The 27,711-nt window shown below is 36.9% G+C and overlaps 2 protein-coding genes across 7 annotated transcripts in view; one reads left to right on the top strand and one right to left on the bottom strand.

Moving 5' to 3' along the window:
* Window positions 1–14,432, bottom strand: part of Nln (neurolysin) — a 101,595-nt gene extending 87,163 nt beyond the window's left edge. Inside the window, exon 1 of the mRNA XM_077800350.1 lies at window positions 14,204–14,432. Within this exon, the coding sequence (XP_077656476.1) occupies window positions 14,204–14,244 (41 nt within the window). The 5' untranslated portion in view covers window positions 14,245–14,432. The remainder of the gene's footprint in view (window positions 1–14,203) is intronic.
* A 75-nt stretch (window positions 14,433–14,507) lies between these two features.
* Sgtb (small glutamine rich tetratricopeptide repeat co-chaperone beta) overlaps window positions 14,508–27,711 on the top strand; it is a 45,643-nt gene continuing 32,439 nt past the window's right edge. For 4 of the 6 annotated variants that reach the window (XR_013343796.1, XM_026390831.2, XM_026390829.2 and 1 more), the window contains exons 1-4: window positions 14,508–14,719; window positions 16,284–16,403; window positions 22,635–22,738; window positions 25,999–26,068. Coding sequence is in view for 5 of the 6 variants with exons in the window: in XM_026390831.2 (XP_026246616.1) it covers window positions 16,304–16,403; window positions 22,635–22,738; window positions 25,999–26,068 (274 nt within the window). In the remaining variant the exon portion in view is untranslated. Of the gene's footprint in view, window positions 14,744–14,805; window positions 14,875–16,283; window positions 16,404–22,634; window positions 22,739–25,998; window positions 26,069–27,711 lie in introns of those variants that run through there. The other 2 variants (XM_026390827.2, XM_026390828.2) reach the window with 2 other exon arrangements.

The raw sequence follows: 27,711 nt of genomic DNA, 5'->3' as shown, positions 1-27,711 counted from the left end.
CTGGCAGAACTTTGTGAAAGATAGGACGTCACAGATGGTGGCAAATTCACAGCAAATTCACAACTGGGTAATAGAATATGTGGGAGCAAGCAAAATCAGGTTTGGGAAAATACTGCTAGGTAACCTTTAGATAGGATGATTTTTCAGTGCCTGTAAGATGTGCAGGTGTTATGGTTTAGATCTGAGGCATCCCCCAAAAGCTCATATGTGAGACAATGTAAGAATGATCAGGGGTAAAATGATCAGATTATGAGGGGGGTAACCTAATCAGTGGATGAATCCACTGATACATATTAACTAGGTGGTAATTAGGTATTATAATGTGACTGGAGGAGGTAGGTCACTGGAGGCACATCCTTGGAGTAAGTATTTTGTCCCTGGTGTGCAGAACTCTCTCTGCTTCCTTATTGCCACAGCCTGAGCTGCCTTACTCCACCATGTCCTTCTGCCATGATGATCTGCCTCACCTCAGGCCTAGAGCCATGGAGTTGGCCAACCATGGACTGAATCTCTGAAAAGGTGAGCTAAAATAAACTTTCCCTAGTCTATGTTGTTCTTCTCAAGTCTTTTGGTCACAGTGACACAAAAGTTGATTAAAACACCAGGGTTTAGACAGGTGGTGATTTGGCCACTGGATATATGAACCTGACCAGGAAACATAGATATAGATGTCTTCAGATGTACAATTCCTTGAATGGACTGGGGCACCTAAGAAGAGCCTGTAGTAGCAGTGGAAAAGTATGGAAAAGTAGAGGAGGGAAATGACTGCACAGTAGCTGTGCTGAGGGAAAGTTTCAGACCGGACAGTGTGCAGAAGAGACTCAGTATAGGCTAAAGGAAAGGAGACTAAAAAGACACCGAGAGAAGAGGTTGAGAATAGCCATTTGAGAAAAACCAGCACTTCAGGAGCAGGTCTTAATGAAAAGGAAGCTTACAAGAAACTTGAAGAATGTTCAGAGGAAAGGAAAGTTAGGAATTTATCACTCTGAAAGTCAATAAAGAAGGTGGGGTCAGCTGTGTAAATGTTACATGGAGACAGATAGAGTTGGAACTGGAAAGCATCCACTGGATTTGGCTACTGAAACCGAAACACAGTGTCATCTTATCACTGACTCTTTCCTCTCTTGTTTTCTGGCAGCCACTAATTCAAACTGTTCATACTGAATTTGGAAACAACCCAAGGTTCGAAGTTTTTTCCTATATACTACTGTTATGTTATACTGCTCCTATATAGTGATTTGTTTAGCATAAATAAACTTCAATTTCAATACTCTTCAGATTAGACTGATATTCTAGTTGAGTACATATCCTTGGGAACTTTAATTTTTCATCTTTATTTGGACTTAGTCACCTGAAAGTGTTATTAGTAGATCATCTTTATCCTCCTCCTTGTCAACTGACAAAGCATCTGTAACCTTCTTTTTGTTGTTCTTGCTGTTGTTTTGATTTGGGGACTGAATGCAGAGCCTCATGCATGCTACCCATGTGCTCTGCCTCTGAGCTATACCACAAATCTCCATTTGTGTCTTTCAATATTATATGTAGTTAGTTGCTAATTATCCAGCGCTACTGTTTTAGTACTACTTTTTTCTACCTTGAATGGAAGAGAGAAAATGATCAATTACAACATAGTTACTTAATATCAAGCACTGTGTTGAGTTTTTTCAAACATGAATTCCTATAGTGCTAAAAAAAATTATAGGAGATATTTAATGTTAATTCTATGTTAGGAGAGAAGAAACTGAGGTTTAACAATCCTATACAGCATTTGAACCTGCCTTTGAAGTCCACATGATTTGTACTATAGCACATTCCTCTTCTTATGGTTGTTTTCCTTAGTTTTGAGAACCTTTGCCTTGGGCGTTCAGCTTACTCAATGTGCTGTATTTAAGTTCTGGTAACCCAGATTTAAAAACACCTTCCCCTGATTTTTACATGTCCAAATTCTACCATCTTTCATGGCTCAGGTACAACATATAAATTATGTCCTTGACCCTCTTTTTATATCCTAGAAGTATTCTCTCTCCCCTGAACCTCACATCAATTTCTCTATTACCCTCTTTGGGATTTTTTAACTTTCCACCTTGTACTTGTGCCTAATTAAATATGTGCCTAATTATCCTTACTATGCTGTATTGCCTTTTAACAAAATTGCACCACACAGTCTATTTCTGTATTTATTATTCTTTATGTAATAATTCATTATGATATTCAATTTATACCATGATCAGCAGGATATGCTTATCTCACAAATAGTACTAAGAAAAACTCTTGTCCCTGATAAACCTTAACAATGTTTTTCCTTTGTCCTTATTGCCAGAAAGCTCATAGTAAAATTCTGGACCCAATTAAAACAATTAGACTCAATACTCCCTCAAATATTTGTTTAATATTCTTTTTCCTTTTAAATTATTTTATTAATGCTAATGTTTAATATTAGTATTTTCAGGTAAGCAATCACAAATACATTTTGATAAAGAGGGGATTATACAATAAATTTCAACAAGCAGGATGGGAGTGTACTGGTGGTGCCCTCCTGTAATACTACCTATTCAGGTGGCTGAGGTCAGTCTGAGCAACTGAGCAACTTAGTAACTTAGTAAGAAGCTGTCTTAAAAAAAAAAGCAAATAATAACAACCTAAGTGAATAGCAAATAGGATCTAAATTTTCTTTACCATCTATATTTGTGATATTTAGCACAGTCCCTTCAATACAGTAACTGCAAAAGGTTAATGTTTGTGGCATGAGTGAATGAAGTTTTAGAGGTTATATATAGGTTTCAATCAGACATCTTCTACTATCCACCATTTCTGTAGTTAATATAGCAGGCATGAGATGTATTTTAGAATATGAATTCAATATACTGGTTTCTTTGGGTTGGGTACTCTTTCCAAAAGGCTGGGTCAGCTGCATGTCATTACTTCCTTAATCTGACAAACAAGTATATCTGCTTTTCTCAGGATACAGAGTATCTCAGGATACTCTGCTCAGTGGCATGTATCTCCTCAGTTCCAAGTAACTCCCAAATTCTAAGAATCTGGCTTCCTTGTCCTGAGCTGACCTCAGGTCCACTTATGAGAAGTTTACCTTCTGTTTTCTTTCAGCTTGATTGGTTCTGACCCAGTATTTCACACATTGGCACCTCCTTCAATTTCCTTCATATCCACACTGATATATTTAGAAGACCCTTGCTTCTGAAGTATTCATTAGATTATTATTCTACAGAACTACCAACTGGGTCTGTAAGTGACTCAATGCCCCAGTGATGACAAAGTTTACACCTTTTAATATATGGCTTCTCCTCCAACTCATGCTCACCCTAGCACATACTCAAAATTCCTCTGTATCTATTAAGTACCACCCTGACAGTTAGCTTCCTACTGCATATTACTCAGTATTTTTTTTATTACAAATAGATTGGCTCACTAACACTTAGATGCAGTAATTTCCCCTAGCAACTGGCATTTTTCTTTTATTTTTTATTATAAGTTGTTCAAAACATTACAAAGCTCTTGACATATCATATTTCATACATTTGATTCAAGTGGGTTATGAACTCCCATTTTTACCCCATATACAGATTGCAGAATCACCTCGGTTACACATCCACGTTTTTACATTACGGCAACTGGCATTTTTCTTAAAGAAATTTTCAACCAGCCATTTCATATAGGGCTTGATATGTCTACTTTCTACTAAAGTTATACATACACGTCAATAACAAAATGCCAAATCTAGGTCTGTACTACTTCCATATTAGCAATGAACACTGAATTTTTAGTTACTATTACCGATGACATATCTTAATCTTCGAATTCAATAAATATATTTATCAAGCATCTGCTATGTAATGACACCATACTAACTTCTAGAGGTGCAAAAATGAATAAACATAAAATAGGCTCCTGATTTCAAGAAATCTAGCAGCTAGCAAGGAAGACAAATATTATTATTATTATTTTTTTTTTAAAGAGAGAGTGAGAGAGGAGAGAGAGAGAGAGAATTTTTAATATTTATTTTTTAGTTCTCGGCGGACACAACGTCTCTGTTGGTATGTGGTGCTGAGGATCGAACCCGGGTCGCACGCATGCCAGGTGAGCGCGCTACCGCTTGAGCCACATCCCCAGCCCAAAGACAAATATTATTAATGATAATGTATGTGCTATGAAAATACAGGATTAGAAAGATTAAATTTAGTAGGGGTCAGGCAAATTCTCCTGAGGAAGTAAGTACAAGCTAAGCTGATATTGACAGCAGTGCTCACAATCCAACTATTACAGAGATTTGTTTATTTTGACTCCCTGACTAGAGTGAGGGCATAAACCCAGGAGGACAAGAATAGTTTGTCTTGTCCACAGTTGTTTCCCCAAAGTTTAGCTCCGTGGGATGCACAGATCAAATACTTTACAAATACATTTTTTTGAATATTAGAAAACAAGTGAAAGGTACCGAGAAAACACATGTACCGCTTAAATTCAATAATGAAAATAGTAATCCAATAGGAAAAGGAGCAAAAGATATAAACAGGCATAAAATACAAATGATAAGAAAATAAACTCATCAGTAAACTTGACATTATATATAAAAGCCACATTCTTCAATCATCGGATTGGCAAAAGGCTTGGCAACACCAGGAGTTGCTAAGGATGGAGGATTAATGGCTACTCACAAAACTTACACAGGGAGAGGGAGTAAATTAGTATCGCCACTTCAGAAAAGAGTTTTTTTTTGCACATCTTTTGGTAATGTTGATACATATACATCCAACAACCATTTTCTCTCAGGTTTATATCCTTGCACATATGTATCAAGATATTTTATAAGAATATTCACAGCAATATTGCTTGTACTAGGAAAACAAAATAACAAAAACTCCAAATACTCATGGACAAGAAAGTGGATAGTAAATTTTGAAATAGTCACCAATGAAATATCTTACAACAGTAAAAAAATGAACCATAGCCATGTGAAAGTAATTTCCTTGTGTGAAATTAAATCATATGCCACTCAGAAAAACAAGCACTTGTAATAACATTTATAAAGATAAGCAAGAGAATGAATGCAAAGTTCAACCCTGAGGTTACCTCTCGGATAAGAAAACGTGATATGGATGGAGAGGGGCACAGAGAGACTTCAGAGGTAGTAGACTTATAATTGTAGATATGTAGATGCTGCTTTTCATTTTTTAGCCATATCTATATATGTACATGCATTATACTTTTTTGTGTATATTTTTTAACATTAAAGCTAAGTGAATAAGTACTATGTTCAGAAAAGGCAAGAAAAGAGAAAAATTTGTTCCCAGTAAGGGATCACTACATGTTCTGGTAAGGCCAGCAGATGTAGACATGAACTCTGGCTGAACAACTGAGTTCCCTGAGTGACAGAGAAATCTGGGAGAGCTAAGAAGAGATTAGACTGTAAACCATACTAAATGATTTTGATTTTATTTTAGGTTAATGATAGACTAAAGAATTTTAATCTCAAGTATGATATGTCACATTTGCATTTCTTAAAGATCTGTTTTCATTAGAAAAATGTATTAGTGGCAAACAAAAACTGAGGCTGGTCTCATGATGAGGGTCTAATTATGGTGGTGGTACCAGGAATAGAGAAAAGAGAAAGAAGGTAAAGACTATTTAGGATTTGGTAGCTGGTGGAAAAGGTAAAGGAGATAGAAAAAAGCAAGAAATGGCTCCCAGGTTTTTGACCTGCATACATAGTGACATCATGACAAAGAACAATGGCATAAGAGAAACAGGCAGGTTTATAGGGGAATGCTATTGTAAGCTTAGTTTTAAGGTAAGGTGATATTGACATTAAACAATGTAATAAGTGGTGGATAAATATCTGTAAAGTGAAAAAGTGACTGAGATTTCCAAAAAGCACTGTATAACTGGTAGTGGAAACCTGTTCAAAAAAATTATTTGTTTCTCTTTTTGTACCTAAATAGATGTGTTAGTCAGCTTTTTGTAGATGTGATCAAAATACCTGAGAAGAACAACTGATAGGAGGAAAAGTTTATTTTGGACTGACAGTTTTAGAGGTTTAGTTCATGGTCATACAATTCCACTGTTCTCAGAGGAAGGTGAGGCAGAACATCATGGCAGTAGAGCACAGTGGAGGAAAGCTGCTCAGCTTGTGGCATTATGAGACCATTTCTTATAATCTGGTCATTGTACCTTGAATTTTCTTGCATTAACACAGGAGCTTTTGGGGAACATCTCATATCTCAAACATAACAACAGAGAAATAGGCGACAAGATCTTATAAAGAATTTCTGTTAGACTCTAGAAGATGGGCAGATGTACAAACTTCAGTTTAGAATAAGATCTAACTATGTAGCCCTTATTTTATGGATATTATACATTGCAGCAAGAAGAATTTGCCAGAGAGCTCCGTTTATTTTAGTCACTGCAACTTGGCCTAAGATATGAGGCAGAAATAGAATTTTTTCTTGATCTTGACCACAAATGGATTAGATATCAAAGATACCAGCTAATTGTGGCTGGGAAGTATGAGGGCTTCCTTCTGAATGCCAAGCAGGAGGTATAGATTATCTCAGAGTGGGTAGAATGGAACATGGTCTTCCAGAGCAAGCTATGGTAAATCAGAAGCCCATATGTCATAAGCTGGATTTTCTTTAATACTCCTTCCAATTTCTGTATTGACTTCCTTTAAGGACTAGAAGTTATTTATTTATTTATTTTTAATTTAAACTTAATGATGGATAAAGGTCTAAATGTGAAAAATGAAACACAAAAGTGCTAGAAGAAATGTAATGTAAGTGATTTGAGAAATTTAGGCAAAGGCTTGAGAGACCAAAGGCAGAAGTTACAAAATAAAAGACTGATATACCCAATTGTGTTAAAAACTTAAGCTTTTGTAGGACAAAAGTAAAAAGGCAAAAGACAACAATAATCTATCCCAAAGTTCATAGGCGGAAAAAAAAATTGCAACATCTCTCATAGGGTCTCAATGATCCTAATTTAAAAACCTTCAAAACAAAACTCACAATTTTTGTTTCAACCCACAAAGGTAAAAATAGTTGATATTTACTGAGACCGTATTATGTGACCATGTAGTAGACCAATTGCTAACATGTCCTCAATTCTTCATACCTGGATGTATCTATGCCTTTCACAATGTGAATTTTTTGCTCCTTCCATCAAGAGATAGAGTCTATTTCTCCACTTCTGAAATCTGGGATGGTGTTGTCACTTGCTTTGGCTAGCAGAATGTGGCAGACAGAGCTGATGGTACTCCAGTTTCAAGTGTAGGCCTTTAGAGAATTTAAGCACTTCCTCGTCTCTCACGGAACTCTGTTACTTCCACAAGAACACAGCAGCAGTAGCCTCCTTAATGATGAAAGATCACATAAAAGAGGACCAGAATGCTCTCAGCTTTGGCCATCCTACATCCCTAAAATGCAAAAGTGACCAGCATATGCAGAGCTGACCACATAACCCATGGATGACCATAGGTGTATGATTAAGATTAGAAAAATTCTTCCAGCCAACATTTAGATTGGTCAGCAAAAATAAATATTTATCATTTATCACTGAATGTAATTTGTTATAAATCATTAATGTGGCAATAGGAATATACTCAGGTAATATACAAAGCATTTTAGATTTATCATCTCTCAATCTTAAAATATGAGTACAATGTTCCCGTCTTATTTTCTACTTGTCAGCCTCATATTTACTCCATCCTAGTTAGAATGGCCTCTTCACTTTCCCAAACAAACCAGACATACTGTCTTTGGCATCTGCTATTTCTCCTGCTTAGAATGCCCTGTTTCAGGTATTGCATGGCACAGTCCCTCGTTTCTCTTGGATCATTACTCTAGTATCATCTTCTGAGTGAGCCTTTCCTGATAACTATCTACAATTTCATTTCCATCAATCCCGAGTATCCCCCTTCCTGCTTTACTCTTGCTCCTTAGCACATTTGCCCATTTAACATACCACATACTGTCTTTAGTTGTCTCTTCCACTACAATGTAAATTCCATCAACACAAGGATTTTTGTCTGCTTTGTTCATTGCTACATCCCAGGATGTAGAAGGCCCTCAGAAACATAATAAATACTCAAATATCTGATCAGTGAAGAAAGTTGCCAGTAAATTCTCAATTTACTGATGAGGAAAAAAGACATAAATAAGTAACTTTGCCTAAGATCACAGTGCTAGTCAGTGGCAAAACCAGCATTCAAACCCAGGCAGGCTGGTTCTACATTCCTATAGCCTAGACTACTATGCTACATATCCTGTGCAGTGCAGAACTTGACATACACACAGGTACTCAATAAACATCAACTTGTGCCGCAGTCTGGCTGGGCACAAAATCACGAGCCACTCAAGCAGGAACAAACTTTATTTTTTGAAACTGCTGCCAATGCCCCGTACACGCCCGGGAAGATTGCCGATCCATTCACGCAGCATTCTCCCAGAACCCCAGAGGAACTTCCTCCCCCGGAATTCCCTCCTACTGTACTTCCCCAACCAATGGGAACTCTCCAGGAGTCCCAGCAGGCCTAGGTGAACAGCAGGAGTCCAATATCCATATGAATGCAAATCTTAACATAATCATATCATCTCAATGGCTAGCTGGCATCACCTTTCAACCAAAAATGCTATGCATCATATTACTTGGCTGTGGCTCTTAGCAAACTTGCTTGGTTCTTTGCAGCTTCAGTGTAGGTATTTCTCCCCAGGAAGTGCTGTGCTTTGTCTTTTTTTAAAATTTTTTTTTAGTTTTTCAGCGGACACAACATCTTTGTATGTGGTGCTGAGGATCGAACCCGGGCAGCACGCATGCCAGGTGAGCGCGCTACCTCTTGAGCCACATCCCCAGCCCCTGTGCTTTGTCTTCACAAAAGGTAAGATAATATTTAAATTTGAGTAAGTATCAGGATGTTTCTGACCAAACTCAGTGGCAAAAAAATCAACCAAAAACAAAAAACAAAATTTCCATCTTTGTTTTATCCGTTTTTTTTTTTTTTTACAAATAATCACAGTCTAGCTTTTGATATTTGTAACTTAAAACCCTTTCTTTATTAGACTATTTTTTTTTAGCACCATTGTCCTAAAATTTGGAGTTTACGCCCACTGAATTTAGGGGAACTGTCTCAATTTTATTTAATTACAGTCAGACATACAAATAGTATTAAACTTATGAAAAACTGAAGTTTGTCTTACTTTCTAAGATTTTTCTTTTTTAAATATTCTTTTAGTTGTAGATAGACATGATACCTTTATTTTATTTTATTATTTTATGTTGTGCTAAGGATCGAACCCAGTGCCTCACATGTGCAAAGCAAGTGCTCTGTCACTGAGCCACAACCACAGCCCTAAGATTTTCTATATGAATAAATTTTTGCATTAGAAAACAACTTTTTTAGTTTCTATATCACATTCCCAAATTTTTCTTAAGGAATTATACCCATTGAATAAACCATCAAAAAAATGGAAGGAAATGAACATTAAGAGAAGTTTCTATTTATAAAACTGGTAAGGATAAAAAATACTGAAATGCTTAGAAACTATGTATCAAATATGCAAACTACTACACTTACATGTTATGCTGTTTCAGTATAATTTGTGTGAGATTTTAGGAGAAGAATATGATAAAAAGTACTAAAGACCTACAAGATTTATATGCCCTGTAATATGCCAATACCACTCATAAGGAATTTTTATTAAGAAAATAATTAAGGACTTGGAAAAGCCTAATAAGAATGTTTATCTAAGTACCATTACCCATAGCAAGGAGTTAGAAATAGTTGACGTGTCCAAAGATAGAGATTAATCAAATGTCATATATGAATATATGGACTATGTAGTCATTTATATTATGGAAGGATATTTATATTATATTAAAAATCATAAGTATGGCCATTTCATTTGTTTTTTAAAAAGTTGTATACAGGGGCTGGGGCTGTAGCTCAGTGGCAGAGTGCTTGCCTAGCATGCGTGAGGCACTGGGTTTGATCCTTAGCACCACATAAAAAAATAAATAAAATAAAAGGATTCTGTCCATCTACAACCAGAAAAAAAGAAAAGAAAAAAAGAAAAAATAAGCTGTAGACAGAAGATATTTTGGAAGCTATTAGTAACTGGTTTTTCTGGTTGGGTAGACTGTGTATCTTTTTAATATTTTCTTTTGTTTGTGATTATTTCTAACTTCCTATTAAAACTTATATTGCTGTCACAATTTTAAAAACCAAACCAAGCTATTTTTTTTTAATGAAAGAGAAAACTAGGGTTATTACATCTATAATTTGGGCTTAATGTTGTTGAATAGCCCTTCTCATTTTTTTCTCTGACCATGCCATCCATCCTTCATCCTGTGATATACATTAAATTTTGCTGAGCTCACATGCTGTGTAATCAGGCCGAGGGTGGAAGGCAAATTCTCCTGGTTTAATTGCTATAGCAACATAGAATTAGGAAAAAAAAAAAAGCTTAGATATAATTTAGTTTAGTTCTTTTCATTTTGCAAAATAAAGAACCAGAGAGAGGTACAATGAAGTGAATGATTAAGGTCAAAAAGTTAGCTGAACAGCAACTACAACCAATCCTCAGATCCTGAGTCTATTTATTCTCAAGAAATTTGGCTTGATCCTGGCTACAAAGATGACCTTGGGAAGGGTGTATAGCAGCTCTGCCAACAGGAACACCCAAGGGAAAACCTAAGTCAGTTAAACAAAAGTCTAGTTAATGCCTAGTTCATTTTCACGCTAAAATGAACTCCCCAGTGTCAGAACAGGAAAAACACATGAGAACACAGAGGCCATGTTGTCCAATATTAACCTTTTTTGGAGGATACAAACTTTGAAACAAAGAGTAGATTCTGTGATTAAGTCACCTAAGCCCTAAATCATGGACTACTGTATATGGTGATTAACTGCAATAAATACCCTGAAATAACAACATAGTCAGTTTAACATGGTAGATCACCAGCTTCTAACAACAGCTTCTGTGCTTTTTACATATTTTCTTAAAGAAAGAATTTGGGGGCTGGGGTTGTGGTCAGTTGTAGAGCACTTCCCTAGCATGTGTGATTCTCAGCACTACATATAAAATAAAGAACCACCGACAACTAAAAAAACATATAAAGATATATATATATATATATATATACACATGTATATACACACACACATATATATATATATATATACGTATATATACATATGTATGAAAGAAAGAGGGGCCATGGTTGTGGCACAGTGGTAGAGCACTTACCTAGCATGCATGAGGTGCTGGGTTCAATCCTCGGCACCATATTAAAAAAAAAAATAAACTGAAATGAAGGTATTGTGTCCATGTACAACTAAAAATATATTAAGAAAGGAAGAAAGGAAGAAAGAAAGAAAAGAAAATGGATAGCACATTCCAGCAGTTTTCAAAAAGTAGTCCACAAATCTTGGGAGTAAAGGTATGGGATAGATCCCTGAGGCCTTTTCAAGAAGTCAGAAGTTAAAAATATTTGATATAAAGGCATTTTTTTTTGAGAGAGAGAGAATTTTTTTAATATTTATTTTTTTAGTTTTTGGTGGACACAACATCTTTATTTATTTATTTATTTATTTTTATGTGGTGCTGAGGATCGAACCCACCGCCTCCATGCCAGGTGAGCGCACTACCGCTTGAGCCACATCCCCAGCCCCAATAAAGGCATCTTTTTAAAAAACTTTTTAAAAAACTGTATTGACTTTGTACTGATGATGAAAAGGAATGATGGAAAAAAACTATTGGCTCCTTAGCACAAATCAAAGCAGTGGCACCAAACTGTATTAGTAGTTGTATTCTTTTACCACCTCACTCTCATGCTAATAATAATGTCAGTTTCACTTAGAATGTCTTTTGATAAAATAGCAAAAATTATGAATTTTATGAGATCTCAGCTCTTAATGTATAGGAATACTAGTACATGCAAAGCATTTCTGTTGTACACCTGAGTACAACAGTTGTCCAAATAAAATGCACTTGTGCAACTGAATGAATTGTGAACTAAAACTGCCTTTCTTTTTCTTTCTTTTTTTTTTTTTAATGGAGCACCACTTTTACTTGATCAAACTACTTTCAGACAAATCATGATTATTCTGACTTAAATATTTGGCAGAAGTTCTGTCAAAAATGTAACAAAGTGATTTAAATTAAAAAAATGTAACAAAGTGAGACTGTCACTTCAAGGGAAAAAACTTGACAGTATGTGTTGCTAATGATGAAATTCTAGCTTTCAAATGAACATTAGAAGTTTGGAAATTTCTTTCTGCAATGTGAGCTTGACAGCTTTCCAACACTTAAAAACATTTCTAAGATTGATAAGGACATTAAGGAATGTGACTGTTCGATATTATATAATGGAATATGCCAACATTAGGAAGATCTATAGAACAAGGCAACCACTAATTTCCAAATGAACCATGTTTGATGTTATAAAATCAAAGAAGGGTAGAAGATTCATTAAAAGATTTAGGATACCCCGGTGAATTTTAATGTAACAGTCAGAAAAACACATTGACATAGTTTCAGATTCCATTTTGCAATTAAACTTTTTCAAACTACCATTTGTTGAAAATTGATGTGATAAAAAGCTATTAAACAATTCCTCTTTCCAACTGCATGAGTATGGGTGGGATTTTCCTCATCTTCTTAAATCGAAACAAAAAAGTAAAATAAATTTAATGCAGGAGCAAATGTAAAAATCCAGCTATCTTGTATTGCCACACATTAGTTTTGCAAAAATTCAAAATGATCACATTCCTAGAATGATTATTATTAAACACAGCATTACCATATGATCCAGCATTTTCCACATCTAGGTATATATCCCAAAGAACTGAAAGCAGACTCAAACATAGTTACATACCAATGATCACAAAGCATTATCCAACAGTCAAAAGGCAGAAGCAATCCAAGTGTGTACTGACAGATGAATGGCTAAACAAAATATTTATGCATGTAATACACTTATTACTGTTTATAAACTAATAAATACTGAAAAAAAATGTTACAGCTTTAATTTATCATATGGTAAATAGGGCAGATATAACCCAAATCAATCTTAGGTTCTTAACAATTTTTGAGAGCTCAAGGGATCTTGAGACTTAAAAAGGTTAAGAACTCTCTTAAATGACAACTTATTCTCTCCTTACACCTGCATTATGTAAAGATCTTCATTTGTTGGTATAACTTTATTAGCCAGCAATACCACTTCCAGTGTGGAGATTAGCAAAAAAAAAAAAAAAAAAAGGACAACCTAAAATATGTTCACAATCATCACATTAACTCTTTATAATTACTATTGTACCCTGGATGCACAATAACTCCACAAGACTGAGCAACACAAAGCTCCACACAATTGAGTGGCAATGGACAATAGAAAACTGTACAAAGCTTAAATGATGACATGTTCCAAAGTAGTTTTGTAGACAACGAGGACAAAACACACCTTCCTTTTTTTTAATTGAAACTTCATTTGGCTTTACAGTTCTGGTCAGATTTGGGTATGGGGGTGGTGGCTGCATTGTTTCCGAAAACCAGTGCATTCATGCAAAGAATTTAATTCTTTTACCATCTTGCTACTGGTCTGTTGTGAGGGGTGTGGTTAGGAAGCAATTCAAAACAGCTTTAATTTTGGGGCCAAGTCAATAGGTTCTGACAAGAGGCAGAATGTTTGTTTTATGGCGAGGAGGAAAATAAAAAGGAAATTAAAAAGCACGGACGGAAATAGGCGGCAAAACCAAAGCGGTTTCCTGTGTATATGTTAAACGACTGGAATGCTAATGATGTGAATGAGGGGCAAATGAGAATTGTTATTCCTAAGTCTACAACTGCTGCACTTTCAATGCCAGGTCTGCAGTTCTGGGTAAGGGAGAAAATGAAAGCATTTCGTAACTAGCCCAGCTCTCTGCATTCATTTTCGGCTGAGTCTGTGACCTGTCTAGCTGACTGCGGCAAAGGCAGTCCCAAACAAAGGGGAATGGATGTCCTCTCGAGGGAATCCCGGAGGGAAAGGTGACCCCAGGTAGTCACGTCAGGTGTCCCTAAGGGGTCGCCCAGGCATTTGGTGAGGAGGTGGGGTTCCCAGGTGCGTGGGAGGGGAAAGCCTGCTCCAGGGCGCCTGGCATTAACCGGGCAGAAGACCCCACCCTGACCATGGTCAAGGTTAACCCGCGCACGGCAAGTACCTGTGGAGGCCTCGCACAGCCGAAAGGCACCGGGCAATCATGGGCACGCCGAGAGGCCGGCAGCAGCGGGTGCGTGGTCTTGAGGTCTGGGGGCGACCGAGGCGGGCGCCCGGCAGCGGAGAGTGGGCCTAGCGCTGAAGGCCACAGCGGAACCGCGGCGACGGCTGGCCTGCCAGCGCCCTCCCACGTGCTGCAGCCCCACGCCGGCGCCCACGGAGGCCCGCCCCGCGCCGCGCCCCGCCCCGGCCCGCCCTGCGCCCCGCCCCTCCCCGCCCCACGCGTCCTGCACCGCCCCCGGGGCGGAACCGGCGAGACCCAGCAGCTCCGAGCCTAGCGCGCAGCCGGGTGGGCTGAGGGGGCGGCGGCGGCGGCGGCGGCGCGGGAGCCGGGAAGTTTGGGCGACTCCGGCCAGTGCTGTGATCCCGAGCCAAGCTCCAGCCTTGAGGACCAGGCACCAGCGGCCCGACTTACGAACGCCCCGGGGCCCGCAGCCGTCGTCTCGCGTCCTCTTGCCTGGTAAGGGGCTTCTGTCTGGAAAGGGTGAGTCTCCCGCAGCTCCAGACGGAGGCCTGCACCGCGCACCCGCTGCAAACCTCGTCTGAGCCGAGGCGAGGCCCGGTAACCGGAGGGAAGGAGGATTGCAGTGGGAGGTGGATGTGCCCTGAGGAGAGGTAGGAGGAGAAGCCTGGAGGGGGTTACACATCTCCTTTCCCTTCGGTGCCCCGTCTTTCCGATCTGTTTTCACCTTCGGTCCTGGGGCCTTATTTAGAATTTGTAATACCCCATGGCCTAGAGGCTGGGTTCGCCTTTAAAATAAGCACCCAAATAATAAACATCCTAGCGGCGTTACCACACCCTGGCTTTGAATTAGGGAACCTGGGGAGCAGATGGATGATGCGATTTAGTGGAAATAAGCCATTAATGCTGGCTGGCCCTGCGCCACTGTTTGAATGCAATAGTATTCCATGTGAATGAACAGGACCGGGGGCTTCCAGTTACTGCAGACAGCGCTGATGGGTTTGTAGTAACCATCGGTTTAGGCAATAATTGCTTGACTTGTACGTGGATTATAGAAATGCCCTTTATCAAGAATGACACTCAATGGTTGAACAACCGTTCTTAAGTGTATTTCCTCAGCAAATGACTCTCAACCTATGAAGGTAGCTGGAACATAAATTATTAGTACTTTTTAAAAACTCATGATCCAGAGGAAGATGTTCAACAAGGAGCATCTTCTGAGTCAGCAGGATGAAATGCCCCTCAACTTAGTACTGAGGCCTTTAGAGGGATTTCTACATCTATATTTGTATTCCTTTCCTGTATCTATACCATATAGATAACAGTGAAAGTTTATGCTTATGTTATACGTATTTTGAAAAACATTACTGATGGAAAACTTAACGTAGTCTAATATTACTGGGTTTAAATTAAAACATGTAATAAATTACCATAATAATACTTTGTGCTCTCTTGACTCTATAAAAAGAGCTCAAGGTAGTGCAGGGAAAGGTGATTTATAACTTTCTTGATTCTTTAAAATAATGGAGCTCAGTGTTTTCATTTATCTTATCAGCAGGATGAAATGCCCCTCAACTTAGTACTAAGGCCTTTTAGGGGGATTTCTACATGAAGGGAAAGGTGATTCATTATCTAAAGAAAATGTTTGTTATGTTTACTCTGTAGCAAACAGGTAAATGCAATCATTTAGTAAAAGATGATGTTTTTCTAATCAAAGGCAGTATAATATTTTTAAGGGCTAGAAAGAAAACTGAAAGTATTTTAAAAACCAAGATGTTACATTCCTATTTTTAGGCTGTTTTTTACTTTTAATGTAATATGTAATCCTTCCTTTATTATTTATAACTTTCCTAAATGATTCTTTTTTTTTTTTAAATTAATTAATTAATTAATTAATTTAAGTTCTCGGCGGACACAACATCTTTGTTGGTATGCGGTGCTGAGGAACGAACCTGGGCCGCACGCATGGCAGGCGAGCGCGCTACCGCTTGAGCCACATCCCCAGCCCCCTAAATGATTCTTTAAAATAATTTAGCTCAATTTTTTCATTTTTCTTATCAAGGAAGTGTTTAAGGTCCTAAAATGTCATCTATCAAGCACCTAGTTTATGCAGTTATTCGTTTCTTACGGGAACAAAGTCAGATGGATGCTTATACTTCTGATGAACAAGAAAGTTTGGAAGGTAGGCTCCCAGTCTTTGTTTTATTTGTCTTATAATTATAAATAAATAATAAAATAGCTTTAAGCCCAACTTTTTTTTTTTTTTTTTTTTTTTTTTGGTACTGGGGACTAAACTCAGGGGCACTTAACCAATGAGCCACATCCCCAGCCCTATTTTGTATTTTATTTAGAGATAGGGTCTCACTGAATGGCTTAGCACCTTGCAGTTGCTGAGACTGGCTTTGAACTCGTGATTCTACTGTCTCAAACTCCCAAGCTACTGGGATGACAGGCATGCACAATCATACCTGACCCCAACTTTTATGTTATTAAAAAATCAGAATGTTTTGTTGATCTTTCAAGTGGAGAAGCTTATCTGTAAGAGTATCTTATTTCCATCCTCTGAAGTTTGTTTTAATTAACAACAAAATAAAAGCGCTGTTGTTCATTTATTGAGTAATTATTGTGTTGGAACTATGCTATTCATATTATAGGGAATGTTTTGTTCACATTGACTAAGTTAGTATAATTCCCATTTAACAGATGAGACAGTTAAACCAGATGCTTTAAGTAACATTACAGCTGATATGTGACAAAACTGAGGTTTTATTTCTAGTTCTTATGATGAAGATTTTGTTTTCTTCTTTTTCTAATAGCAAAGTATCCAGTTTAGAAATAACTCATAAAAATACCTTAGTTGTTGTAATCATACTAAATAAAAGTCTAAATAATTATACCATTGGTGAGCTCTGACATGTGCCTATTTTGGGACTTGAAGTGAGAAGATTTCATCCTTGTCTTGTGTTAGCTTTAAATCTTCGATTCAGGAATCTATACAGTTGAGCAGGACTTAGATGATAACATCATATGGTTCCTTGACACCATCTTTGTGCTTCATGTTTATGCATTATAAAATTTTAAATTCAGTATTAAACATAACAAGATGGAATTCTGCATATGGGCTTGTGGAAGTTCAGTGAACCTGGCTTTCTTGTGGCCTAACGATTTAATTATTGCAATGAGAGTACTCTGGGGGAACTTAATATATAAGAGTATAGTTTGAATTTCCAATCTTGAAGCTGCTGCTTCTGTATAAGGGACACATCTATTAATTTTGAGTACTTCCCTTATAAATATCTTTAAGGAGGTGGGGATGAAAATTGGGCATTTGCTCTAAATCTGCTTGCAGTCTGGTGGGATGATGTCTTTCCAGGTGGCAGTGAGAGGAGCAGGTGATGCACAGTTGGAGAACACTGCAAATCAGTCCATGTAATATTAAGGTCTTTTTGTTCTCCTTCATGGTCAGACTGTATGAAGGGAAAGGTGATTGGTTATCTAAGGAAAATGTTGTTATGTTTACTCTATAGCAAATAGGTAAATGCAATCATTTAGTAAAAGATGATGTTTTTCTAATCAAAGGCAGTATAATATTTTTAAGGGCTGGAAAGAAAACTGAAAGTATTTTTAAAACCAAGATGTTACATTCCTATTTTTAGACTGGTATTCAGCCAAAAATATGTGCCTTCAGCTGTTTGTTATATATGGCAGTCAGAAATAGTGCCAATTGTTTGTGACTGACCCCTATTTTTGACTGTGAGTCTAATTTAATTGATCACAAAATCATGTGAAGGTGTCTGCCCACCTTCTAGACATTTAAAAAAGCCCTAGGAAAGGAGGCTCCATTCTAGTGCCAACTTTACCACTATTGAGGAACTGGTGATATCATCAGCTTTGTCTTATTAGATTGTCAGGCATTCCTCTTAATTGTTGTCATCTACCGATATCTGCTTCATTTTTATTTTTATTTTGGGTACCAGGGATTGAACCCTGGGGTGCTTAACCACATCCCAGCCCTGCTTATTTTTATTTTGAGCAGGGTCTTTCTGAGTTGCGTAGGGCCTTGCTAAGTTGCTGAGGCTGGCTTTGAATTTGCTATCCTCCTGCCTCAGCCTTCTGAGGATTACAAGTGTGTACCACTGTACCTGGCTATTTTTAATTATTTTTTTGAAATGAGGTCTTGGTGTATTGCCCAGGCTGGTGTCAGACAACTGGCCCAAGTGATCTTCCTGCCTTGACCTTTAGCTGAGACTACAGGCACACTCCATTGTGTTCAGCTCCATCTGCTTTCTTCTTTTTGTTTGCTTGTTTTTTGTTTTTGATACTAGGGATTAAACTCTGTGAACTTAACCACTGAGCCACATCCCCAGCCATTTTTTTGTATTTTATTTAGAGACAGGGTCTCACTGCTTAGGGTCTTGCTAAGTTGTTGAGGCTGGCTTTGAACTTGCAATCCTCCTGTCTCAGCCTCTCAAGCTGCTAGGATTACGGGTATGCACCACTTCATCCAGCCATCTGCTTCCTTTTTAACTGTTGTGGTTCCTGTTCCTTGTCACTCTCTCAAGTACTACTGTTCTCTGAACTCTTGGCAATTCTGCTAGATTCATACATGATTCTTTCAGTTCCCTCAATTCTCAGTTCTTAACTTTTTCTCCTTCAGTGATCTCAACCACGTAGTTATAATCCAAGCCAGTGGTTCTGAACTTGAGTGATTTTGCAAAGTCTGAAGGCATTTTTGGTTATCACAACCTCAGGGCCTGATATTACTGGCATATACTATTAGATACCATGAATGGCAGTAAACACTATAAAGCCTGGGACAGCCCCTGTGAATCAGGAATTATCTGTTCTAAAATGTCAGTATGAGATCGAGAAACCCTTCCCTAAATCTATCCTCCTGTCCCAGCCTCCTGAGGATAATGAGTGTGTTCCACTGTACCTGGCTATTTTTAGATAAATAAATCCTGAAAATCCCTAAATCTTACTATTTCCAAAAATTGCATTCCTTTCATAATCTCTATCTTAAACACTTTCACATCTGTCAGTCTTTCTAACTCATGCCTTCTAGAATCCCTATCCCCCAAATTCTTTGAATCCACTTGTATTAGTTAGCTTTTCATTGTTGTGACAAATACCAGAGAAAAACAACTTAGGGGAGCAAAGGTTTATTTTGATTCAGGGTTTCAGAGATTTCAGTTTATGGTTGGCTAGCTCCATTGCTTTAGGACCTGAGGTAAGGTAGGACATCATGGCAGAAGGCTGTGATATGCTCATGGCAGCCAGGAAGCAGAGAGACACAGAGACAGAGAGAGGAAAAAGGGAGCCCCACATATTCTTAGTACTTGCCTGTCTGACCAGCTATAACCTAGATGGACCATCCATGTTCCTTTCTCAGTATAACCCCTCTACTGCCATGTTAGATCCCATCCTATCTCAATCAATCCAGCACATCATTGTAGTTATGCTACCATCTTTGTTTTATAACCTCAAGTTCTAACTTTTTACTCTCATTTTCATCAGAACATAAATTTACCATTATTTTTTTTTTCTTTAAACAATAAAAACAAGCCGACGCAGTGGCACATGCATTTAATCCCAGTGGCAGGGAGGCTGAGAAAGGAGGATTGTAGTTCAAAGCCAGCCTCAGCAAAAGTGAGGTGCTAAGCAACTCAGTGAGATCCTGTCTCTAAATAAAATACAAAATAGGGCTGGGGATGTGGCTCAGTGGACAAGTGCTCCTCAGTTGTTTAATCTCCAGTACAAAAAAAAAAAAAAAGAAAAAGGAAAAGGTAAAACAAACAACAGATATTCTTGTCATACTGCCTCCCCCTAAAATAGTTGCCTAGTTTTATCTCCCTTTGCAACAAAACCATTTGAGAGAGTTGTCTGTACCAGCTTTCTTTAATTCTTCTGTTCTTTCTGAAGTCCAATCCAGGTAGGCCTTTACTTCTTTCTTTCCACACTGCTGTCATCAAGGTCATTAATGATTTTTATGTTGTTTGGTTCCTTGGGCAGTTCTGTCATTATCTGATTTGCTTGCTGACATTAATAAGGATGATGATAACTCTCTTCTCCCTTGCCCCCAAATACTTTGTTGCCTTAACTTCCAGGATAGTGCATAATATCTTGTCTGTCTTATTGTTTATCTTTTCCTTTCCTGATTCTCTTCCTGCTTGATTTTCTTTTCATTATTTACACTCAGTGATTTCTTCAGTGATATTATTAGCTCATTGGCCTGAAATATCCTGAATTTATATGCTGAAATGTCTCAAACTTGTACCTTTAATCCAGACCTTTCTTCTGAACCCCAAATTTTTATATCCAACTGCTCTACTAGATATCTCCACTTATAAGTCTAATAGACTTCTTAAAGTTGACTTTGCCAAAATGGATCCTCCCACCTAAAATCTGTTCTATTCACAACTTCCCTATTTCAGTGATGGCAGCTACAGTTTTTCCTTTGCTCAGGCCAAAAATTGGGTGCTATTCTGTACACTTCTCTTCCTTATACACTTATCTAATAATCAATAAGTCTTGTTGGCTGTATCTTCAAAATATGTCTAAATTCTGTCCACTTCTTACTATCTCCACGGATGTCACTCCTAGTTAGAATGAAGTCTTTTTTTGCCTGTTATATTATGATCACCCCTCGTTTGTCTGCCTTCTTCTATTCTTGCTTCTTAGAATATTTAAACACAACTACTAGTGGTCTTTTTTTTTTTTTAATATTTATTTTTAGTTCTCGGCAGACACAACAACTTTGTTGGTATGTGGTGCTGAGGATCGAACCCGGGCCGCACGCATGCCAGGCGAGCGCGCTACCGCTTGAGCCACATCCCCAGCCCACTACTAGTGATCTTATAAGACTATATCAGATTTGCTGGGCATGATGGTGCACGCCTTGTTGTGGTTTGGATAGGAGGTATCCCCCAAAAGACAATGTGAGACAATGCAAGAAGGTTTGGATGATAAATGATTGGGTTACAGCCTTAACCAAATCAGTGAATTATTCCCTGATGGAATTATCTGAGTGGTAACTGGGGGCAGGTGGAATGTGGGTTGAGGGCATGGCTATGGGATCTATATTTTGTATCTGGAGAGTAGAGTTTCTTTCTCTCTGCTGCTTGATCTTCATGTTAGCTGGTTCACTCTTCCACACTCTTCTGCCATGATGTCCTGCCTCTCGAACCCCAAGGAATGCTATCTATGGGACTGAGGCCTCTGAAACTGTTAGCCCCTAAATAACTTTTTCTTCCCTAAAATTGTTCTGGACAGATCTTTTAGTTACAATAGTGAGAAAGAGACTAAAACATGCCTCTAATCCCAGTGGCTCAGGAGGCTGAGGCAAGAGTATTGCAAGTTCAAAGCCAGCCTCAGCAAATTAGTGAGGTCTAAAGCAAGCTAGTATAGAAACCCTCTCAGATAAAAAATAAAAAGGGCTAGGGATGTGGTTCAGTGGTTAAGTGCCCCTGAGTTCAATCCCTGGTACATGCCCCGCCTCTTAAAAAAAAAAAAAAGAATATGTCAGATTTGATCATTTCTGTACTTAAAATTTTGCAATGTTGTAATGACTCCTCATGTTACTTAGTCATTGTTTAAAGGATCTATATAATTTGGACTTCTGTGATGTATTGTTCATTTACTGTTTCTGAATGCACGAAATTCTTTTGCTTTTCTAACATCATCTCTCACCATGTCTTAGCACCTAGTGTGTTTCAATGAGTTCTCCTGTCCTACACCAAAAATAAATGAGGCACCTGCTACCATTCAACAGGCTGTACATTTTACTTAATGTGTTTATCCCCTACTTCTATTAACCATTCATCATGTGGACAGTGATTTTTTTTCTGTTAAGTTTACTTCTGTTAAGTTTCCCCACCACCTTAGAATAACATCTTACACATAGTAGGCACTTGGTAAATTTGCATGTATGAATGGATTTTTAAAACTGACCTATCTTCATGTACATATACTAGGATTAATATTTAATTATTATGTGTCAGGGACTATTTCTTTTACAATTTTAAATCAGATTGATAATTCTATTTCTTGTATTTTAAAAACTGATCATTTTTTTTGTTCAAGGCATTAAGACACAATGGTTAATTAGATATTAGTAGTGGAGAGCTAGTTGTTGCTGATTTGCTCTTTTTTCTGATAGCCTTCAACAAGATTTGAGGTAATATGTATATTCAGAAATTATATTCTAGATAACGTCTATCTTTTAGTGAGACATAAGAAATCAAGTTTTGTTCCCCTCAATAGCTGGTCTATAAACAGAAATTTGTATGCAGCTGAACCAATTAGTTTTCCGTATATTCTGTGATCATAAATACTGATTACCACAGAGTGCAGTGCTATCATCATTTCTTTCTTTAAGTTGCTAATTTTTTTCACTATTAAAATTTGTTTCAAGTTGCAATTCAGTGCTTGGAGACAGTTTTTAAGATCAGCTCAGAAGATACACATCTAGCAGTTTCACAGCCTTTGACAGAAATGTTCACAAATTCCTTCTGTAAGGTATGTTGTCATTGTTTTCTCATTAGTAACTGATGTAAGTATGACTATAATTTGATGTTGGATTGTTTATCAATGAGGGGCCAGGTCTATAAGTAACGAACTGATAGTTTTAACAGATTTAATATGGTTTAGATTTTTTTATATTAGTAGCTATTCTCATCCTCTTCTTTTACTTAATGATATATCTTGGCTGACTTTTAAAAATCCTTTACAGTATGAGTATTTTTAGATTTCTGATATCTGAACTGACATTCCCCTAAAACATGGACTATAAATTAAAAGTTTTAAGGTCTGGAAAGCAACTATGCAGAAATAGATTAATCTGAAATTAAATTATCATTTCTAAAGCAAGTTTCACTAAATTTGATCATTGATGGGACTCTATAATAAACAGAGAAAGAAGGTTCAGGGTCACTCTGCAAAACTGAGACTGAAACTCAAGTTTGATGTCTGAAATGTCCAAATTTTCAGGAAACATAGGCCATAGCATTGTTTGAAAAATTTCAGGTTAGAGAGTATAGGGCCTCAGAGTGCCCTCCTATGTTGTTTTTCATTCTATTTCAGTGCCTCGTGAACTCCTCCTATTTTTCTAACTCTTTCTAGTACATAATAAAGAATTCAGGAGTGAGGCTGACACCAGTAGTATAGGTTTAGCTTGGAACAGACACTGCTGACAGTATCACATTTAGCTAGATTTTCCAGGCTCTGTTTCTAGCATTTGTTGGGAAGAAGAGTTCTTAGAATTGCAGTGAAGATGTTAATTTGACAGTAAGCTATATCCTCCTTTTAAACTTGGCAAAAGAGTATTGCAGTCATAGATATAGTCATCCAACAGATGAATTTTATTTATATGACATGATGTGAGGAGATGGTAGCATGTCTCTGTGTTCCTCACAGGGAACTCCCTTTTTTTCCCTTTTGTTAAGGTTCTTTATTATCTGGGCTCTGGCCTCCTGAGGGAACCCTGTGTCAGTGACTTGGATGTGACTGTGACTGAAGTAGACCTCTTTTATTCCCAGGTGCCTGAGGCCTGTGCTTGAGACAGCACTTGAATTTGCTCACACTTTAGCTACTGTCACCATTGACTTCATGCTGAAGAAATCTGAACTTCTTTTTTTAACCTTTCCCAAAGCTCCAATTGACTTTTACATTCTGTTTGAATAAAGCTCTTTTTCTCTCTCTCTCAGATTGCATTTTATCATGAGAAATTTGTTATATAATATTTTAAAAACATATTTATTAAAACTAACTCCTGGGGCTGGGGTTGTGTGGTAGAGCTCTTGCCTAGCATGCATGAGGCACTAGGTTTGATCCTCAGCGCCACATTAATATAAACAAATAAAATAAAGGTATAAAAAATATAATAACATTTAAAAAACCCAACTAGCTCATTAGTCTCTCTGCAGTAATAATGTGATATTAGCACCTTTTAGGAGTCCTATTTTATAGCTGTGACTTTATTCTGTATTTGTTAACAGGGCATTGAAGAAAAAGTTTAAAACTTAGCTGAAACAGCATCATCAGTGTTATAATTAAAGAAATTATTTGTCTCACCAAAGTGTACTTGAATGTTCTGTCATTTTAATTTTAGGATATTGCTTTTCTGTTCCACCAGCCTCCCACCACCATAAAATTTATACATATCCTAAGTAAATTCATTACCTTTACTTAAAATATGTGACATTTGCCCCCACATCATGAGCTTCTCAGGCTCATTCAATGAATATGAGAATTATAAATTATGAAACTATGGTAATTTTATTAAAATTGTTGAGAAGCATCTGGAAGACAGAATAGATTAAAATTTTTAAAAATGTCTTTTTTAAACCCTAAACATTTACTTTTTAGAAAAATTTACAAACTGCCTAGACTTGTGGGAGATTTTAAATGGAAGGAACCCTAAAAGCAAATGCTATTGGGCAACAGTATGTCTTTTAACTAGTTTTAAATAGTGATCTTTACTTATAAAATGTTTCCATGATGTTTCTGTGCTATTTTTCCAGTATTTATGCTTTGGAAAACTGATTACTAAAGAAAAATTTTTTAAAACATAAGGACAAGATCATATTCTTTGTCAGTAATTTTGCAAAGTATATTTCCAGTGTTAGAGCTATCGGTTTTATTGAAATTTTAGTTTAAAGACAAAGGTAATAGTAGGTATATTTTAAATGTAGTAAATAGTTATAGTAACTCCATATTATGCCTTTTTGAAAATTATAGGCTTATTTTGAACTTTAGAGTCATGTTTGAAAATAATGCAATTTTTAAAAGTCTTTCAAAAATGAAAAAAAAATTGTGTTCCCAGTACTACTGAAGAGATTTCTGAGTTTTGTTTTTAATTAGCACCTACATTTGAACTTTATTAATGCAAAAGAAATTTGAAGATGATAGTAGGTGCGAAACAAAAATTTCATGCTGTTTTTAACTTATGGAATTAATATATGCTTATAGTTTAAAAAATCTAGACAAGATGGAAAGATAGACTGAAAGTTTTATCTTTATTACTACTGTGAACCTTTTGTTATACATCTTTCTAGTCTTTGCTTTTAATATGTACATGTGTATACATGCATGAATGAGCATGTACACAGATAATGTTTGTATCTTAAATGCTATTTTTCTTTTTTGGTAAACTGATTTTTGACTTGGTATATCTCTTTGGTAGGATATTGACCATTTTGCTTCAAAAGTTTCACTACTATAAATAATCCTGTGATTATATTTCTATTCTCATTCTTTATGTACAAATTCAATTTCTTGCTCATGAAGTGGTGAGATTACTGGGTATAGGGAAAGCAGAATTTTAAAAATTTGATTTATAGTTGTTTTATCATTTAGAAAAACTCAACAGATTCATATTCTTTTTTTTTTTTTTGGTACCAGGGATTAAACTCAGGGGCACTTAACCACTAAGCTACATCCTCATCCTTTTTTTGTATTTTATTTAGAGGCAGGGTCTCACTGAGTTGCTTAGATTCACTAAGTTTCTGAGGCTGGCTTTGAACTCACAATCCTCTCGTCTCAGCCTCCCGAGCTGGTGGGAGTACAGGCATGTACCACTGCTCCTGGCTCATAATTCTAATATAAGTATTTGAGAGGAATTTTCCCTAGTTTTTATATTAATGCTTTTATTTTGATGTTAGAGTTCATGAAATGGAATTACAGGAGAATTACTAAAATGTGGGTATTTTATTATTAGATTACTTATAATACTCTGGGATGACTAAAGAGAAGTACATTGATTTTTTATTTAATTTCAGAATGACATTCTACCCCTCTCAAACTCAGTGCCTGAAGATGTGGGAAAAGCTGACCAATTAAAAGATGAAGGTAAGTATTTCATACAGAAATTGTTTATTTAGTAAAGCTTTGTAAACTGTGGAGAAAGTAACTGTGAGTTGATGAGATTCTGGTTTACACTGCCAAGACTGAATTATCCACACGGCATTTATGAAGCAGAAATGAATGTGACAGATGTGAAGCCTGGAAATACAAAATGGCATGTGGGCAGTATAGGTATGGCTTGTATGAAAAGATGCAGCGATCTTGTAAAACTTCCAGAACAAATGTAAGGGCTGTTCACTTGTAACTGCATTTGCTACTTGAACCCTAGGATCTTATATTTCTCTATATTAAATCAAAAAGAGGAAAATAATTTTTAGTATTATTTTAACTTTCATATATTTAGTATTCTTGAGTTCTTTGAAATTTGTTAATGCATGTATATGGTGCTTGAATTATTAAGTAATTAGCACACTTGATTTGTACATTCCAGATTTTTCTAATAGCTGACTATTGAAGCATTTTTTTAATTTTAATCAATAAATGATTTTGAAGATCTATGTTCACTTTTTCCATCATGTCTTTATCACTCTTAAAAGAAACAGTATATCCAATATATCTTTTATATTTATTGACGATTCCTAATTTATAGTAACTTTTGTATGATTTTGGATGCTTTTATCTACCTGCCTTTCCTTTAATCTTCCTTCTTATTCTCTGCAAGTTCCCATCCTACCACCTCTATTAAATATCTAATGATCTATTAAGAAAAAACCTCGGTGGGCATGGTGGTACATGCCGGCAATCCTAGTAGCGTGGGAGGCTGAGACAGGAGGATCGCGAATTCAAAGCCAGCCTCAGCAACAGTGAGGTGTTAAGCAACTCAGTGACACCCTGTCTATAAATAAAATACAAAAAATGGGGTAGGGATGTGGCTTAGTGGTTGAGTGCCCCTGAGTTCAATCCCTGGTACCCCAACTCCCAAACTAAAGAAAAAGGCTGATTGATAGGAGAAGTTCTGGTTTACAGAAAGCTGGAAGCAGACATAGAGGCCTCTGAGCTGGGAATTGTTCCTCCTAATCCCAACTGTTGTAATATTTTCAATTTTGAACATTGGTTCTTATAAATACACAGGATACTTCCCCCACCCCCTCACTTAACAGAATATAAGAGATACTCTCTTACATATTTTGCTGACCAGTTGTTAAATTAGCTGTTATTGCCAGATGTATCTGCCCTTCCTGAAAATCAGCTCTCTGTAGAGTAGCTATTATGTCTGAAATTCTAAATTCCTAGAAATTAATCTCCTAAAATCTCCTTTTAGTAAGATTATATCTCTGGAAGGAATAGCACATAAAAATATTATCTGCTAATAACATATTAGTACAATTAGTTTCACCAGCTTATCTACATCAGCATTAGAGCTTGGCTGCTCAGGAGTGTGTTGACAGGGAGAGGTAGAAGATCAGGCCCAGACTGAGATGGCTATTAGAGAGGAACCAGCAAGGCAGCTCTAAAAGGGAACAGAGAAAAGAAGATAAGGTGAGAAGAGATTCATTTTCACCATGAGATAATCATGATGGTTGCATTAACTCACAGAAGCCTGGATTTTATAAAGTATACAAACATTAATTTCTAAGGCCACATTGTTAAAATGATTCCATCCCACTGAAACTAAGGAATACAGTGTG

The sequence above is a fragment of the Urocitellus parryii genome, chromosome 1, assembly GCF_045843805.1.
Source record: "Urocitellus parryii isolate mUroPar1 chromosome 1, mUroPar1.hap1, whole genome shotgun sequence".
NCBI classification, from domain to species: domain Eukaryota; kingdom Metazoa; phylum Chordata; class Mammalia; order Rodentia; family Sciuridae; genus Urocitellus; species Urocitellus parryii.
Note: the sequence above shows the minus strand (reverse complement) of the source record. Positions and strands in the feature narration are given on the sequence as shown.